Below are 20035 nucleotides of genomic sequence, written 5' to 3' on the forward strand. Positions count from 1 at the left end.
ACTTGGCTTATTGGTTGCTTAATTACGCTTAGTAATTTACTAATGCACACTAGTTTGTCTTATTGGACTTTTTAACTTAATGGACTTAGACCTACCCTACTCTAGTTAATGGACCATTAAATTAGCCCAACTTTAATAGATTTATGATCCATTAAGATGTAGGACAAAAACCCATTAAGATGAGCCAACATACTAGCATTTTTGTTAGCCATTACTACACATGTTGCATGGGATCCCAACAACAAGCACCACCCTTGTACCACCACCATACAAACAGTAAAAGTTGTCTCCCCCTTGTCCCCCCCAAACCTATGACCTACACACACCACCACTACTATAAAATGCAAGCCTCATTCTTCATTTCACACTTCATTTCATTCTCATTTAACACACACTTGCTCTCTAATTTTCTCTCTAGTCTTTCTCACACTAAAATTGCAAGTTCTTGAATTTTCTTCTTCTTCTCTTTTTCTTCTTAATCATGACATCATCATCATCATGAGATCAAGCTTTTGAGCTTTTTGATCTTGTTATATCTTGTAGATTCAAACTTTGATTTGAATCCTTCAAGAACATGAAAGATTCAAGCTTTCTAGCTTTGGATCTTCATTACTTGGTTGGATCTAAGCTTTATAGCTTAAGATCACTTTATTTTTGTTAAAAGATCAAAACTTGTGTTTATGATCTTCATGAAACTTGAAGATCTAGCTTTTTGCTTTAAAGATCTTCAAGAACATAAAAGATTCGAGCTTTCTAGCTTTGGATCTTCATTACTTGGTTGGATCTAAGTTTTGTAGCTTAAGATCACTTGATTTTTGTTAAAAGATCAAAACTTGTGTTTATGATCTTCATAAAACTTGAAGATCTAGCTTTTTGCTTTAAAGATCTTCAAGGACATAAAAGATTCAAGCTTTCTAGCTTTGAAATCTCATAATTATTGTTAAGGGATCCAAGCTTTCTAGCTTAGGGTTTCATTACTTTGTTTGATCTAATTTATGTAACTTAAGGTCTTGCTTGTTTGATTTGAATCAAAGTTTGTAGCTTTAAATGTTGAATAGAACTGGTATTTGTGTTGAGACTAAGAACATGATGTAACCTTGGTTCATCATCCATCTAAAACTCTTAAGTGAGTTGTATTTCTCCTTAGTCTTGACATGCTGTGTTGATGGTTGAAACTTGGTCAAAGTGATGCTAAAACATCAAAGAGTTGTACACTTGAAGCTTACACGCATCAAGGATGAGAACCGTGATGAGCATCAAACACCAAGAAACCCACCGGAGCACTTGTTTCTGTTTTTCAGGGTCTGATCAGGCTCCTGGTACTTCTGGAAAGTTGATTTCCAGATAGTTCGGTTTGAGTAGATGACTTTTCGTTTAAGACTCGCCTAAATCCGATATACGGTTTAAAATTTATAGCCTTCCGAAAATCACTACGCCCTTGTAACGACGTGCTGAAATTTCTGACCTACTCGCGCTTGAACCGTCGCCACGGTCAAATGACATCGAGTTAGGATCTGAAAATTGGACAGCGGTAAGAGGACTCACATACGAAGCCTTGGACACTGACCGTGCGTCTTTTCAGTTTGTATAGAGGTCGTAGCAGCTGATTGAATTCAGACTTTCGTTTAGACCTCTATTCTTGTTGAGAACTTACTTTATCTTTTACGAATGATGATGATGATGATGATGATACTTACAACTTAACTTATTTACTTTTAAACTTTTGGGGGACAATTTCCTGACTTAGTAACCATTGACTTAGGTTGAGGACCTTTTTGGATCGACCAACTTACTTGTTTTGACTGACTTACTACTTGCTTACATTTTCGTATCGATTTTACCGCACATTCACTGTGAGTTATAGCTCCCTTTCTACTTTACTATTTTTGGGGCTAAGAATACATGCGTTTTTTATGTTTTACATACTAGACACGAGTACTTAAACTTTATATATGTGTGGGTGATATAACGGCACAAAATTTCCCCTTAGCTCGGTAACGTTTAACTATTGGTTTTTGAACCGATAGACGCGAATCTTAGATATGGATCCATAGGGTTTGACATCCCCACTCGGGCTAGTCGCGCTATCATTTAACGAGTGTTTAATACTTCGTCTGTTTCAACGCACTCGCCAAGTGTACTTTTAGGGGGTGGTATATTATTTTACGTTAAGTTAGTTACCGAGTGCCCACGGATAAGCATATACTTTATCATACTGATTTAAGATACTGTTTTGGAACTGTGATGACCCGGAAAATTTCGACTAATTTAAACCAATTCTCTATATATATATAGAGAATTTACAGTAGCAATTAGTGTTTTACTTGTACATCTATATATATATATATATATATATATATATATATATATATATATAGAGATGTATATATATATATATATATATATATATATATATATATATATATATATATATATATATATATATTATAAGATGTACAAGTAAAACACTAATTGCTACTGTAAAAACGACTTTGCTACAGTAAAACACTATTTGCTACAGTAAAACACTATTTGCTACAGTAAAACACTATTTGCTACAGTGAAACCGTATTTTGCTACAGTGCTACAGTGAAAACGATATTTGCTACAGTAACACTATTTGCTACAGTGCTACAGTGATTTGCTACAGTACACTATTTGCTACAGTCACACTATTTGATGTCGACGAACTAGCAAACAAAAACGGAAAAGGCGGCCATGCGATCGCATGGCAAAAACACTGAAAACTCATGCGATCGCATGAGCTACAGTAAATGGAAAAGTACTATAAATACGCCAGTTTGCTCAACGAATTCTTTACACCTTCTTTCTTTATTTTCTTCTGAATCTATAATTATATTTATAATTTATAATTTAAGTTTAATAATAATAAGGTATATACGAGGGTATATTTAATTCGGGTTTCAAACCGTTTTAAACTAAGGAAATATTGGGTATTGTTCGGGGTATTGTTCTTGAATCCAAGGTCAACCATACAGTCGTCTACCATCATTACGTCTACGCAATTTGCCTACAATATTGAGTCTCAATATTGAACAGTGAGTTATAGATCCCTTTTTTAATACTTTAAATATTTTTGGACTGAGAATACATGCAATTTATTTTAAACGCAATGGTCACAAATACATACTAAATTCTACACTGAGTTAAACCGAAAATCCCTTAGCTTTGGTAACTAGTAGCTGCCAGTACATAGGATATGGACTGGTGGGCGCGAATAATTGTATATGGATCCATAGGGATTGACATCCCCGTCCGAGCTAGTAGCGCTAGCCTTTTAACGGACGTATGTTATTTGAGTTTATGACACGTTGGTTTGCGTGTATTAAAACGAATGGGGTAATTATCATTATAACGTTAAAGTTTAGTTACCAGGGTGCTCTGTTATGTAGAATCTATTAATAAACTTTTGATGAAATCTTGTGGTCTATCTTTATATATATTTATGACTCGAGCAATTAAACCTATAACTCACCAACATTCGTGTTGACTTTTTAGCATGTTTTATTCTCAGGTATTAGACTGCTTCGGCTGTGATGTGCTTGTTGCCTGCATGGAGTCTATCATGCTTTGTATAAAGTTTATTGCATTCGAAATAAAACTGCGTTGTGTAATAAATAATTTGACTGTGATGTCAAACTGTATGATAAAAACTTATGTATTTTGGGGATTTGCTTATACCTAAGCACTCACCCACATGTGTATAACTTTCTATGTTTAGAAAGTCACTTATTTTAATGAATGCAATATTTTATCAAAACGTATCATATAGAGGTCAAAACCTCACTGTGGAATCAATGATTAACGTGCCGCGTCAATAGCGATTTTGACGGGTCGTTACAGGAACACTGAAATCTCGTGGTCTACCTTACATATATGTTTACTATCAAACTATAGCTCACCAACATTCGTGTTGACTTTTTTAAGCATGTTATTTCTCAGGTGCTTAGACGATTTGCTTCCGCTGTTATAGACTCGGTGTGTTAGACTTTTGCTCCATTGTTTAGAGATGTATCAATCATGGAACTTTTATTTTGCATTCACAACTTATATTATTTATGAGCTATGGTTTTGTAATGACCTTTGTGTCACATACTTATGTTAATGCTCTCTATTCGTATAAGCACGTTATCTTTTGTAAAACATTTGACGTCGGTAAAAACGTTATCTTTTCATGAATGCAAAACTTGTTTTAAAATAGCATATAGTGTTGTAACAATGTAATGGACCTATTGTTAATGATCTGTACACATTGATTTTGTACGGGGTGTCACATTTGGTTTCAGAGCATTGGTTGTAGGGAATTAGGTTGCATTAGTGAGTCTTGACCGAGTCGAGTAGGATTCACTAATAGGACTAATCTACAACTTGATCGTTTACTTGTTTCTGCGAAACTACTGCATGCTACTGTTATATATTACTGCATGTTACTGCTTATTACTACTGCATGCTATTGGTTACCCGATACTACTGCATGACACTACTATCTACTACAGTTTTGTGTACTGCAATAGACTACCTAGGTTATTATTGATGCTGTTTCTTGATACATGTCTGCTATCCGCTGTACCGATTTGGAAATTTTATCTTTTCTAGTTCAGCTATTTTTCTGAACCCTTTTCCCACTCGTCTAACCCTAAGAATTAGTAATGTAATCCACCTGTTACTACCATTCCACCGTTCCGTGATCGAAACATTACTTCACGCAATCTAGGAAGAGTGCCCCTCGAATTACACACCCACTAAAGTTGATCCTCGGAGGAGGAGATATGTGAGGACTTGTCGGAGTAACCGCACCTCGCCCTACCTCCGAGCTCACCCTAATTAGCCACGTACAATGTATGAATATTAGAAAGTTGTTCAGTTTCCGCAAGTTGACCCGTATCCCGTACGCTTTCATGACCGTCACTTATCTCTTTCATTCTTCACCACTACTCGACGATCTAACAACACTTCTGGACTTAGGTCCCTAACACCCTTAGGCATTGGAGAAGTCGGGAAGGCATATCCTTTCACAAGGTCATAGTGTCTTCCACTGATGCTCAGCCATACCCAAAGACTTGGGAGTTGCCTCAAGACATATCGTATTACTACTTGCTACACGTACAACTCACCTTAAAGCAAACGAAGTAATAACACAGAAATACGAACTGCACCGAAGTAAAGTGATCAAGAATGATCACAACGCCGACCTATAAATAAATCAGGTCGATATAAATAACTAACTTAGGTCAAGTCTTAGTACGATAGCTATAGTACTTGTCGCAAGTAAACATAAAACAACACTCAGTATGCTTCGGTTTGATCAGGACAGTGTAAAAACACGTACTTTCTATTTTTATAAAGTTTCTATTTTTGGCAGGTTTCCATTTCTGGAAAAATTCTATTTTTGGAAAGTTACTATTTTAGGAAAGTTTCTATTTTAGGAAAGTTTCTATTTTCGAAAAGTTTCTATTTTAGGAAAGTTTCTATATTTAGAAAGTTTCTATTTTTAGAAAGTTTTTAAGTTAGGAAAGTTTTCTTAATTAGAAAGTCAACAAAAGTCAACTAAAAGTCAAAGTCAATCGAAAGTCAACTCAAAAGTCAACCTTGGTCAAACATAGTCAACATTAATTTTTAAAGTATAAGTTATAATAATAATATAAGTTATAATGTTATTTAAAGTTATCATATATGTATAATTATGTCATAACATAAGTTTAATTAAATTAGATTGAATTATTAAAGTTAACATAAGTTTAAATGATATAATTAATATAACATAAGTATTTAATTTATTAATTAAATATTAGTCATAACATAAGTATTATTAATTAATAATAAATTTGTAATCATATCATAAGTATTATTAATTAATAATGAATTATTAATCATATCATAAGTATTTAATTATAATTATTAAACCTTAAGTATTTAATAATTAAATTATAATTAAATAATAACTAAGCCTTATAATAATTAAATAATTAATTAATCTTTATTATAAGTCTTATAATAATAATCTCATAACATAAGTTTAATACTTACCATAAGTATCTTTCATTAATAATAAAAGTATTATTAATCATAAGTTTAATTAAATGTTTAATTAAATCATAGAGTGATTAATAAATGATATAATAAATATATATATATATATATATATATATATATATATATATATATATATATATATATATATATATATATATCATAAGTCTCAAATTAAATTACTTACTTTTATATCATAAGTAATTTTAATAATAATTAATAACCAATATAGTTCTAGATAGTTCTAGATAGTTCTAGCTAATATTCTTTTGTAGATAATATATGGCAAGTCAATATTTGATTGTAAAAGGACTCTTAGCCTTAGCTTGGTGACCAAGATATGTAATATATATAAATACCTCTTTAAGGCTTAATGAAAGACACAACAATTACATCTTTCATGGTATCAGAATTCGATCCCCTCTAAATTTCTTCTATCGATTTTTTCCCCTTAACAGTGAATAACCACAAAACTATTGGTTTATTATCACCGACCCACTATAATTCCAATTCACAAAGTAAGTCAACATAATTCTTCTTTGCTTTTGCGGATGTAATTGTTCAATATTATAACAAGTAAATTTAATTACTTGTTGCTACTCTCAATTCTTTTAAGGAATCACCACAGCTTGCTTATAATTCGTAAACCTCTTATCCTACTGTACGAATTATCCTTGTGAAATACTTCTTCTTCTTCGTAACCATGTCTGAAACTAACAAATTACCTCCGGCTATCACCGTTAACAACATCAAGAACTTTATACCGATCACTCTAGAGATGGAGAAAAGTCAATATTCTTTTTGGGCAGGTCTTTTTGAAATACACTGCCGAGCCTACGAGGTTCTTGATCACATCAAACCTCCTTCTGAAACTGAGTCTTCAACGGTTACCACTGGAGCAACATCTGATAACTCACCTTCTGCTGCTGTTTGGGGTCTCCAAGATGCCATTATTTTACAATGGATCTATGGCACAATTTCTCACGATCTCCTACGAACCATCTTCAAACCGGAATCCACCGCACAACAAGCATGGGAGCGTCTCAAAAATATTTTTCATGATAATAAAAACTCGCGTGCGGTTCATCTTCAACATCAATTCACTAATACTCGTATTGAAAACTTTGCCGATGCATCAGCATATTGTCAGGAATTAAAAATTTTGTCCGATCAATTAGCCAACGTTGTCAAATAGTTGAAGAGGATCGACATGTTCTGCAAATGGTCACTGGACTTAATGACTCTTATGATAGTCTTCAATCCCTCATAACACATTGGGAAAAGCTACCTTCGTTTTATGAAGCAAGATCTATGTTGATACTAGAAGAATCTATTAAAAACAAACAAGTTTCTTCCTCGTCGACTGCGTTACTGTCCACCAACTCTAACCTCATGAATCCTTCACAAAGCAAATCGTCACATGCAACTCAATTTACGCCTCGTCCACATAATTCTCAAACCCGTGGGCTTGGTCGTGGGAATTATCGAGGCAGAAATTATAGTAGTCGAGGTCGTGGTCGCAATTCCTCTTATACCAATTATCAGCCGAATCACTCCTATACACCTAATTGGAATAATTGGCCGCAACAATGGAACAACCCATGGAACCATCCTTGGGCCACAGCTCCTTGTCCTCATCCAACTACCTCTTGGCCCAGGCCCGCTAATAATAATAACGGTGTGACGCCCGTACAAAATCAACGTGTACGGATCATCAATAACAGGATCTTTACAAGGTCAAACACTATATGCTATTTGAAAACGAGTTTTGCATTCATGAAAAAGATAACTTCAAATGTTTTACAAAATATAACGTGACACAAAAGTCATTACAAAACCATTATTCAAAATAACATAAGTTACGAATGCAAAATATAAGTTCCATGATTGAGACATCTCTAAGTAATGCAGCAGAAGTCTAACAGCAGTCTAACAGTAGAGTCTAACAGCAGTCTAACAGCAGAAGCAATACGTCTAAGCACCTGAGAAAAACATGCTAAAAATGTCAACACGAATGTTGGTGAGCTATAGTTTTAATAGACACAATATAAAGTAGACTATGAGATTTTGTTTCAAAACAGTATGAAAAGTATATGTTTATCCATATGATAAAGTATATGCTTAACCGTGGGCACTTGGTAACTAACTTAATGTAAATTTAATATATCACCCCCTAAAAGTACACCTGGCGAGTGCGTATGTCCTCGAAGTATTAAACACTCGTTAAATGCTAGCGCGACTAGCCCGAGTGGGGATGTCAAACCCTATGGATCCATATCTAAGATTCGCATCATGGTTAGGAAACCAATGATTAAACGTTACCGAGCTAAGGGGAAAGTTTATGCCGTTATATAACCCACCCATAATAAAGTTTAAGTACTCGTATTAAGTAAGTAAAACATAATAAGTGCATGAATTCTCAGTCCCAAAAATAGTAAAAAGTAGTAAAAAGGGATGCTATAACTCACAAAAATAGTAAAAGTAGTTTAAGCGCATGTATTCTCAGTCCTAAAAATAGTAAAAATAGTAAAGGGAGGCTATAACTCACAGCGAATAAGTAGTGAAAGTTGATACGAAAGTGTGCAAGTAGTAAGTCGGTCCGAAAGATCGTCAACCTAAGTCAAAGGTTACTAGGTCAGTATGTTGTCCTCATAAGTTCTAATACTGCATAAAATAAGTTTAGGTGTCATCATCATCATCATTCATCGTTGTAAAAACTAAGTGAATTTAACAAGTATAGAGATCTAAACAATAGGCTGACTTTGATCATCTGTTACGACCTCTACGTAAATCGAAAAGACGCGAAATCAGTGGCTATGGCTCCATATGTGCTTGTTGCCTGCATGGAGTCTATCATGCTTTGTATAAAGTTTATTGCATTCGAAATAAAACTGCGTTGTGTAATAAATAATTTGACTGTGATGTCAAACTGTATGATAAAAACTAATGTATTTTGGGGATTTGCTTATACCTAAGCACTCACCCCACATGTGTATAACTTTCTATGTTTAGAAAGTCACTTATTTTAATGAATGCAATATTTTATCAAAACGTATCATATAGAGGTCAAAACCTCACTGTGGAATCAATGATTAACGTGCCGCGTCAATAGCGATTTTGACGGGTCGTTACAGGAACACTGAAATCTCGTGGTCTACCTTACATATATGTTTACTATCAAACTATAGCTCACCAACATTCGTGTTGACTTTTTTAAGCATGTTATTTCTCAGGTGCTTAGACGATTTGCTTCCGCTGTTATAGACTCGGTGTGTTAGACTTTTGCTCCATTGTTTAGAGATGTATCAATCATGGAACTTTTATTTTGCATTCACAACTTATATTATTTATGAGCTATGGTTTTGTAATGACCTTTGTGTCACATACTTATGTTAATGCTCTCTATTCGTATAAGCACGTTATCTTTTGTAAAACATTTGACGTCGGTAAAAACGTTATCTTTTCATGAATGCAAAACTTGTTTTAAAATAGCATATAGTGTTGTAACCATGTAATGGACCTGTTGTTAATGATCTGTACACATTGATTTTGTACGGGGTGTCACATTTGGTTTCAGAGCATTGGTTGTAGGGAATTAGGTTGCATTAGTGAGTCTTGACCGAGTCGAGTAGGATTCACTAATAGGACTAATCTACAACTTGATCGTTTACTTGTTTCTGCAAAACTACTGCATGCTACTGTTATATATTACTGCATGTTACTGCTTATTACTACTGCATGCTATTGGTTACACGATACTACTGCATGACACTACTGTCTACTACAGTTTTGTGTATTGCAATAGACTACCTAGGTTATTGTTGATGCTGTTTCTTGATACATGTCTGCTATCCGCTGTACCGACTTGGAAATTTTATCTTTTCTAGTTCAGATATTTTTCTGAACCCTTTTCCCACTCATCTAACCCTAAGAACTAGTAATGTAATCCACCTGTTACTACCATTCCACCGTTCCGTGATCGAAACATTACTTCACGCAATCTAGGAAGAGTGCCCCTCGAATTACACGCCCACTAAAGTTGATCCTCGGAGGAGGAGATATGTGAGGACTTGTCGGAGTAACCGCACCTCGCCCTACCCCCGAGCTCACCCTAATTAGCCACTACAACGTATGAACATTAGAAAGTTGTTCAGTTTCCGCAAGTTGACCCGTATCCCGTACGCTTTCATGACCGTCACTTATCTCTTTCATTCTTCACCACTACTCGACGATCTAACAACACTTCTGGACTTAGGTCCCTAACACCCTTAGGCATTGGAGAAGTCGGGAAGGCATATCCTTTCACAAGGTCATAGTGTCTTCCACTGATGCTCAGCCATACCCAAAGACTTGGGAGTCACCTCAAGACATATCGTATTACTACTTGCTACACGTACAACTCACCTTAACGCAAACAAAGTAATAACACAGAAATACAAACTGCACCGAAGTAAAGTGATCAAGAATGATCACAACGCCGACCTATAAATAAATCAGGTTGATATAAATAACTAACTTAGGTCAAGTCTTAGTACGATAGCTATAGTACTTGTCGCAAGTAAACATAAAACAACACTCAGTATGCTTCGGTTTGATCAGGACAGTGTAAAAACACGTACTTTCTATTTTTATAAAGTTTCTATTTTTGGCAGGTTTCCATTTCTGGAAAAATTCTATTTTTGGAAAGTTACTATTTTAGGAAAGTTTCTATTTTAGGAAAGTTTCTATTTTCGAAAAGTTTCTATTTTAGGAAAGTTTCTATATTTAGAAAGTTTCTATTTTTAGAAAGTTTTTAAGTTAGGAAAGTTTTCTTAATTAGAAAGTCAACAAAAGTCAACTAAAAGTCAAAGTCAACTGAAAGTCAACTCAAAAGTCAACCTTGGTCAAACATAGTCAACATTAATTTTTAAAGTATAAGTTATAATAATAATATAAGTTATAATGTTATTTAAAGTTATCATATATGTATAATTATGTCATAACATAAGTTTAATTAAATTAGATTGAATTATTAAAGTTAACATAAGTTTAAATAATATAATTAATATAACATAAGTATTTAATTTATTAATTAAATATTAGTCATAACATAAGTATTATTAATTAATAATAAATTTGTAATCATATCATAAGTATTATTAATTAATAATGAATTATTAATCATATCATAAGTATTTAATTATAATTATTAAACCTTAAGTATTTAATAATTAAATTATAATTAAATAATAACTAAGCCTTATAATAATTAATTAATTAATTAATCTTTATTATAAGTCTTATAATAATAATCTCATAACATAAGTTTAATACTTACCATAAGTATTTTTCATTAATAATAAAAGTATTATTAATCATAAGTTTAATTAAATGTTTAATTAAATCATAGAGTGATTAATAAATGATATAATAAATATATATATATATATATATATATATATATATATATATATATATATATATATATATATATATATATATATATATATATATATATATATCATAAGTCTCAAATTAAATTAATTACTTTTATATCATAAGTAATTTTAATAATAATTAATAACCAATATAGTTCTATATAGTTCTAGCTAATATTCTTTTGTAGATAATATATGGCAAGTCAATATTTGATTGTAAAAGGACTCTTAGCCTTAGCTTGGTGACCAAGATATGTAATATATATAAATACCTCTTTGAGGCTTAATGAAAGACACAACAATTACATCTTTCATGGTATCAGAATTCGATCCCCTCTAAATTTCTTCTATCGATTTTTTCCCCTTAACAGTGAATAACCACAAAACTATTGGTTTATTATCACCGACCCACTATAATTCCAATTCACAAAGTAAGTCAACATAATTCTTCTTTGCTTTTGCGGATGTAATTGTTCAATATTATAACAAGTAAATTTAATTACTTGTTGCTACTCTCAATTCTTTTAAGGAATCACCACAGCTTGCTTATAATTCGTAAACCTCTTATCCTACTGTACGAATTATCCTTGTGAAATACTTCTTCTTCTTCGTAACCATGTCTGAAACTAACAAATTACATCCGGCTATCACCGTTAACAACATCAAGAACTTTATACCGATCAATCTAGAGATGGAGAAAAGTCAATATTCTTTTTGGGCAGGTCTTTTTAAAATACACTGCCGAGCCTACGATGTTCTTGATCACATCAAACCTCCTTCTGAAACTGAGTCTTCGACGGTTACCACTGGAGCAACATCTGATAACTCACCTTCTGCTGCTGTTTGGGGTCTCCAAGATGCCATTGTTTTACAATGGATCTATGGCACAATTTCTCACGATCTCCTACGAACCATCTTCAAACCGGAATCCACCGCACAACAAGCATGGGAGCGTCTCAAAAATATTTTTCATGATAATAAAAACTCGCGTGCGGTTCATCTTCAACATCAATTCACTAATACTCGTATTGAAAACTTTGCCGATGCATCAGCATATTGTCAGGAATAAAAAATTTTGTCCGATCAATTAGCCAACGTTGATCAAACAGTTGAAGAGGATCGACATGTTCTGCAAATGGTCACTGGACTTAATGACTCTTATGATAGTCTTCAATCCCTCATAACACATTGGGAAAAGCTACCTTCGTTTTATGAAGCAAGATCTATGTTGATACTAGAAGAATCTCGTAAAAACAAACAAGTTTCTTCCTCGTCGACTGCGTTACTGTCCACCAACTCTAACCTCATGAATCCTTCACAAAGCAAATCGTCACATGCAACTCAATTTACGCCTCGTCCACATAATTCTCAAACCCGTGGGCTTGGTCGTGGGAATTATCGAGGCAGAAATTATAGTAGTCGAGGTCGTGGTCGCAATTCCTCTTATACCAATTATCAGCCGAATCACTCCTATACACCTAATTGGAATAATTGGCCGCAACAATGGAACAACCCATGGAACCATCCTTGGGCCACAGCTCCTTGTCCTCATCCAACTACCTCTTGGCCCAGGCCCGCTAATAATAATAACGGTGTGACGCCCGTACAAAATCAACGTGTACGGATCATCAATAACAGGATCTTTACAAGGTCAAACACTATATGCTATTTGAAAACGAGTTTTGCATTCATGAAAAAGATAACTTCAAATGTTTTACAAAAGATAACGTGACACAAAAGTCATTACAAAACCATTATTCAAAATAACATAAGTTACGAATGCAAAATATAAGTTCCATGATTGAGACATCTCTAAGTAATGCAACGGAAGTCTAACAGTAGAGTCTAACAGCAGTCTAACAGCATTCTAACAGCAGAAGCAATACGTCTAAGCACCTGAAAAAAATATGCTAAAAATGTCAACACGAATGTTGGTGAGCTATAGTTTTAATAGACACAATATAAAGTAGAATATGAGATTTTGTTTCAAAACAGTATGAAAAGTATATGTTTATCCATATGATAAAGTATATGCTTAACCGTGGGCACTTGGTAACTAACTTAATGTAAATTTAATATATCACCCCCTAAAAGTACACCTGGCGAGTGCGTATGTCCTCGAAGTATTAAACACTCGTTAAATGCTAGCGCGACTAGCCCGAGTGGGGATGTAAAACCCTATGGATCCATATCTAAGATTCGCGTTCATGGTTAGGAAACCAATGATTAAACGTTACCGAGCTAAGGGGAAAGTTTATGCCGTTATATAACCCACCCATAATAAAGTTTAAGTACTCGTATTAAGTAAGTAAAACATAATAAGTGCATGAATTCTCAGTCCCAAAAATAGTAAAAAGTAGTAAAAAGGGATGCTATAACTCACAAAAATAGTAAAAGTAGTTTAAGCGCATGTATTCTCAGTCCCAAAAATAGTAAAAGTAGTAAAGGGAGGCTATAACTCACAGTGAATAAGTAGTGAAAGTCGATACGAAAGTGTGCAAGTAGTAAGTCGGTCCGAAAGATCGTCAACCTAAGTCAAAGGTTACTAGGTCAGTATGTTGTCCTCATAAGTTCTAATAGTGCATAAAATAAGTTTAAGTGTCATCATCATCATCATTCATCGTCGTAAAAACTAAGTAAATTTAACAAGTATAGAGATCTAAACAATAGGCTGACTTTGATCATCTGTTACGACCTCTACGTAAATCGAAAAGACGCGAAATCAGTTGCTATGGCTCCATATGGGAGTCCTCTACTTGCTGACCAATTTCTAGAACCAAACTCGTCTTCCTTTGACCATGGTGACGGTTTAAGTGCGAGTAGGTCAGAATTTTCAGCACGACATTACAAAGGTGTAGTGATTTTGAAAAGGCTATAATTCCTAAACCGTATCTCGGATTTAAGTGAATCTTAAACGAAAATTCATCTACTCGAAATGATCTATCTGAAAATCAACTTTCCAGCAGCCCAAAGAGCCTGATCAGACCTAGAAAATCAGCAAACAAGTGCTCCGGTGAGATTCTTGGTGCTTGATGCTCATCATGGTTCTCATCCTTGATGCTTGTAGCTTCAAGTGTACAACTCAATGATGGGGTAGCATCACCTTGACCAAGATTCAACCTTCAACACAGAAAGTATTAAGACTAATTAAGGATTCAACTCCCTTAAGAGAGTTGGAAGGATGATGAACCAAGGTTACATCATATTCTTAGTCATAATACAAACACAAATTCTATCTACAACAAAAACTACAAACCTTTATTTAAATCAAACAAATATGAACATAAAATAAATCAAACAAAGTGATGGAACCCTAAGCTAGAGAGCTTGGATCCTTTTCACACAAATTATAAGATTACAAAGCTAGAAAGCTTGAATCTTTGGTGTCTTTGAAGATCTTGAAGCATAAAGCTTAGATCTACAAGTTATATGAAGACTACAAACACAAGTTTGAATCTTTTCAACAAAATAACAAGATTAAAAGTGAGAAAACTTATTTTTAACAAAAGTATGAAGATTAAAAGCTAGAAAGCTTGAATCTTGATTGTTCTTGAAGATCCTTGAAGCATGAAGCTAGATCTTCAAGTTACATGAAGACTACAAACACAAGTTTGAATCTTTACAACAAAATACAAAGATTAAAAGCTAAAATAATCTAGATATACAAAATAAGTGAAGATTCAAAGCTAGAAAGCTTGAATCTTCCATGTTTTTAAAGGATTCAAATCCATGTTTGAATCTACAAGATATAACAAGATCAAAATCTAAAGAGCTTGATCCTCTAATGATGATGATGATCACGTGATGATGAGAAGAAGAAGAAGAGAAGAAATTCAAAATACTTACAAGCCTTAGACTAGAGAGAAAACAAATGAACAAGTGTGTGTAAATTGTGAATGGAATCAAGTGTGAATGGTGAGGAAATGGCTTAGTATTTATAGGAGGATGGGGTGAGACATGGTGGTGGTGGCCATAGGTATCAAGGGGGGACAAGGGGGACACCTTTTTACTTTATGGTTAGTGGTGGTCTAAAGTTAGTGCTTATGTTAGGATCCCATGCAACATTAAGGATAATGCTTGACAAAAATGCTAGCATGTTCCGTCTAATAAATGGGCATTTGTTGAAATGCCCCGTCCTAATCCATCTGGACGAAGTCATCAACATTTGATTCTAGAGCAATGATCGACTCCAAGTAATGTCCTTAAAATGAGCAAATGCACAACAAAAGATTTCTTTCATACCTGAGAATAAACAAGCTTTAAAGTGTCAACCAAAAGATTGGTGAGTTCATTGGTTTAACATAAATAATCATTTCCATCATTTTAATAGACCACAAGATTTCATAATTTCCATTTCTCATAAACATACGTCCCATGCATAGAGACAAAAATATCATTCATATGGATTGAACACCTGGTAACCGACATTCACATATGCATATAAGAATATCCCCATCATTCCGGGATCCTCCTTCGGACATGATATAAATTTCGAAGTACTAAAGCATCCGGTACTTTGGATGGGGCTTGTTGGGCCCGATAGATCTATCTTTAGAGTTCGCGTCAATTAGGGTGTCTGTTCCCTAATTCTTAGATTACCAGACTTAATAAAAAGGGGCATATTCGATTTCGATAATTCAACCATATAATGTAGTTTCGATTACTTGTGTCCATTTCGTAAAACATTTATAAAAATTGCGCAAGTATTCTCAGTCCAAAAATATAAAGGGTAAAAAGGCAAATGAAACTCACGCACATAAATATTGTAAAACAGTTAATGAAGCATTTGCATGTATTCTCAGCCCAAAAATGAAATGAGTAAAAAGGGATTAAATGAACTCACCTACTGTATTTTGTAGTAAAAATACATATGACGATATTGAACAATGCAGGGTTGGCCTTGGATTCACGAACCTATATCATTCGTATATATATTAACACACATACTTGTAATCGAATAATTATATATATATATATATATATATATATATATATTATTAGTTGTGATATAATTTTTATATTACTAACTCATCCACTTCATTATATATTCATTTTATATATGAAAATATTTATATATTTAAAATATGGGCATTAAATATATTTTTATATAAATACTCTTTTATTTACAAAGTACCAGTTATAATAGTAATAAAATAAGTATAATGATAATAAAAATAATTTTAATAGTACTAGTGATAATAATGATAGTATTAATAGTAGTTTTAACAAAAATGATAGATTAAAAGTAATGATACTTTTAATAATAATTATGTTAATCTTTAATAATATAATACTGGTTATGATAATTATATTAATGATAATCATAATATTAATAATAATACTTATGTCAATCCTAATAATACTAATATTTATAACATAATACTAATGATAATATTAATAATATTACTTTCTAATAATACTAGTGATAATATAATAATAATAATAATAATAATAATAATAATAATAATAATAATAATAATAATAATAATAATAATAATAATAATAATAATAATAATAATAATAATAATAATAATAATAATAATAATTGAAATTTTAATTGGGTTAATAATAACAAATGCTAGCTTTTATTGGTAATAATAATAATAATAATAATAATATAAATGATAATCAAAATAATAACAATAATAATAATAATAATAATAATAAATAAATAATTTTGGTAGTGAAATATACCTTCCAAAGGCTTTTCTAAAAAAAAATTGTCTTCAACCAGGTTTGAACCCGCGACCACTCGCTTATCACAAACCCCCTAAACCACTCATCCGGTTTAGTTTTTTTTTTCTAATTTATACCCATCTCATATCTATATACAGTATATATCTATCTGTTTTCCTTTTTCATTAATTTAATTATTGTTTTTGATTATTACTCCACCATATCATCGTTATCAATTAATCTTCCTCAACATAAACACTTTTTATAATTACGATTATAACCGTCATCATCATTAACATTATCAATCGTCAAATCCTATCATCACCTTGATCATTCTTCTCGTTATATCGTGTATCATATTCATCATCATCAATATTTCATCATCATCATGGTCATCGATCATCATCATGATAATATCATTATCATCATGTATCATCGTTGTTGTTATGTATAAGATCATCAACTAAATTTTTCATTTGTTATCACCATCTCTTTCCCAACTGCGTTTTAAACTTAAATAGGAAGCAAGAAGGAAATCTCGGCCCAACTGTAAAACCTCGGCCCAACTGTAAACAAGTAATCACACTCATAGCAGGCTTATGTCTTAACAAGCCCAAGTAGAACAATTAAATGGATTTGACAAAATCCTTAGCCGTCTTAATATTTAATAACGAGTGGGGTTCGGTTTAACTAGAAAAGCAACACCAAACACGTCTCTATGATATGCTTCACATATTTTAATGTAATTAGGCCTCATTCCAAATCCATTGGTCGGCCATCAAAGAAAAAGGAACGTACATATGTCTTGGTGGAAACTTTACATCATCAAGTTGTGACTTACTTGTGTATATAATAATTAAAGAGTCCACATACCACTTGTCAATATCAATTTGTCGATTGGTGATAATATAATAATAAAAGGAGTTTTTGTGTGGCGTCTTTTGGATAGAAGAACGTCTGCAGCAGCAGTCACTCAGCTGCAGTATCACACAAAATAGTAAACATAACTAATAGCAGTAAGATGATGCAATTGGTGACAGAGAGAAATAGTGTAGTATTAGTGGTAGTGATGCTCATGATGTCTATATGGGTTTCAACATGGTTCTCGAAGATGAAAAAGGAAACAAGGTGGTTCTTGAGTTTGGTTTTCGGTCAACAATAAAAGCAAAAAAATGTTGTGATGATCCTTGTGGTGATCGAAACTTGAGTAAGAAAATAAGCGAAGTTAGTGGTGGTGATCTTAGTTTTTAACGTGTAGCATTAAGACGGTTATTTGGGTAAATCGAGCAGAAATAGAAAACCATTGGAGTTGAAACAGAAATTTTTAAGGTGGCGGTTCACGTGATGGGTGGATGGTTGAACACTGAAACGTATAGCAATGATAATGGAACTGTAATTGTAATTAAGGTGGTGAAGTATCGCTACAATCACGTATCTCAGTATTAGCTTTGTAAGCTTGGATTTCCTCGTCATGGACCGGTGCTGGTTTGGAATGAATATTTTAATGGATTTGCTCGTCAGAAAAAGGAACAAAGCAAGTGGATGTTCGGTTTAATATGATGAAGTTGGTGTACCGGTTTTAATAAGGAAATAGTAGAAGTAATAGTTCGAATGAAAATAGAAAGCATAATTGAATAATTGATTAGTTTGGTCTTGGTTCTGCGATGGTTGTGGTTATCTTTCAAGGGTAGTGTTTAATAAAGTGGTATGCCGGTTAAGGAAGGTGATTGTATCGATGGTAAATGTTTAGTTCTCGGTTATCAAGATAGAAGAGGAAGAGATATAGAGAGAGAGAAAGATAGGTGATGGTTGTTGAAATGTCCCGTTCTTATTGATTAAAAACGTTCCATATTAATTGATTTCGTTGCGAGGTTTTGACCTCTATATGAGACATTTTTCAAAGACTGCATTCAATTTAAAACAAACCATAACCTTTATTTCATCAATAAAGGTTTAAAAAGCTTTACGTAGATTATCAAATAATGATAATCTAAAATATCCTGTTTACACACGACCATTACATAATGGTTTACAATACAAATATGTTACAACAAAATAAGTTTCTTGAATGCAGTTTTTACACAATATCATACAAGCATGGACTCCAAATCTCGTCCTTATTTAAGTATGCGACAGCGGAAGCTCTTAATAATCACCTGAGAATAAACATGCTTAAAACGTCAACAAAAATGTTGGTGAGTTATAGGTTTAACCTATATATATCAAATCATAATAATAGACCACAAGATTTCATATTTCAATACACATCCCATACATAGAGATAAAAATCATTCATATGGTGAACACCTGCTAACCGACATTAACAAGATGCATATATAAGAATATCCCCATCATTCCGGGACACCCTTCGGATATGATATAAATTTCGAAGTACTAAAGCATCCGGTACTTTGGATGGGGTTTGTTAGGCCCAATAGATCTATCTTTAGGATTCGCGTCAATTAGGGTGTCTGTTCCCTAATTCTTAGATTACCAGACTTAATAAAAAGGGGCATATTCGATTAGATAATCCAACCATAGAATGTAGTTTCATTTACTCGTGTCTATTTTGTAAAACAGTTATAAAACCTGCATGTATTCTCATCCCAAAAATATTAGATTTTAAAAGTGGGACTATAACTCACTTTCACAGATTTTTACTTCGTCGGGAAGTAAGACTTGGCCACTGGTTGATTCACGAACCTATAACAATATATACATATATATCAAAGTATGTTCAAAATATATTTACAACACTTTTAATATATTTTGATGTTTTAAGTTTATTAAGTCAGCTGTCCTCGTTAGTAACCTACAACTAGTTGTCCACAGTTAGATGTACAGAAATAAATCGATAAATATTATCTTGAATCAATCCACGACCCAGTGTA

At 33.0% G+C, this 20035-nt stretch overlaps 2 protein-coding genes across 2 annotated transcripts; both read left to right on the forward strand.

The window, feature by feature from the left end:
• Positions 1–6754: 6754 nt before the first annotated feature.
• LOC139875751 (uncharacterized) lies at positions 6755–7246 on the forward strand. The gene has a single exon (XM_071863054.1). The coding sequence runs from the start codon at positions 6755–6757 to the stop codon at positions 7244–7246; it is 492 nt and encodes a 163-aa protein (XP_071719155.1).
• Positions 7247–12084: 4838 nt separating this feature from the next.
• On the forward strand, positions 12085–12537 carry LOC139875752 (uncharacterized). The gene has a single exon (XM_071863055.1). It carries the CDS (start codon positions 12085–12087, stop codon positions 12535–12537), a length of 453 nt encoding a protein of 150 aa, XP_071719156.1.
• Positions 12538–20035: the final 7498 nt, after the last annotated feature.

Source organism: Rutidosis leptorrhynchoides, chromosome 11 (assembly GCF_046630445.1).
Source record: "Rutidosis leptorrhynchoides isolate AG116_Rl617_1_P2 chromosome 11, CSIRO_AGI_Rlap_v1, whole genome shotgun sequence".
NCBI classification, from domain to species: Eukaryota; Viridiplantae; Streptophyta; class Magnoliopsida; order Asterales; family Asteraceae; genus Rutidosis; species Rutidosis leptorrhynchoides.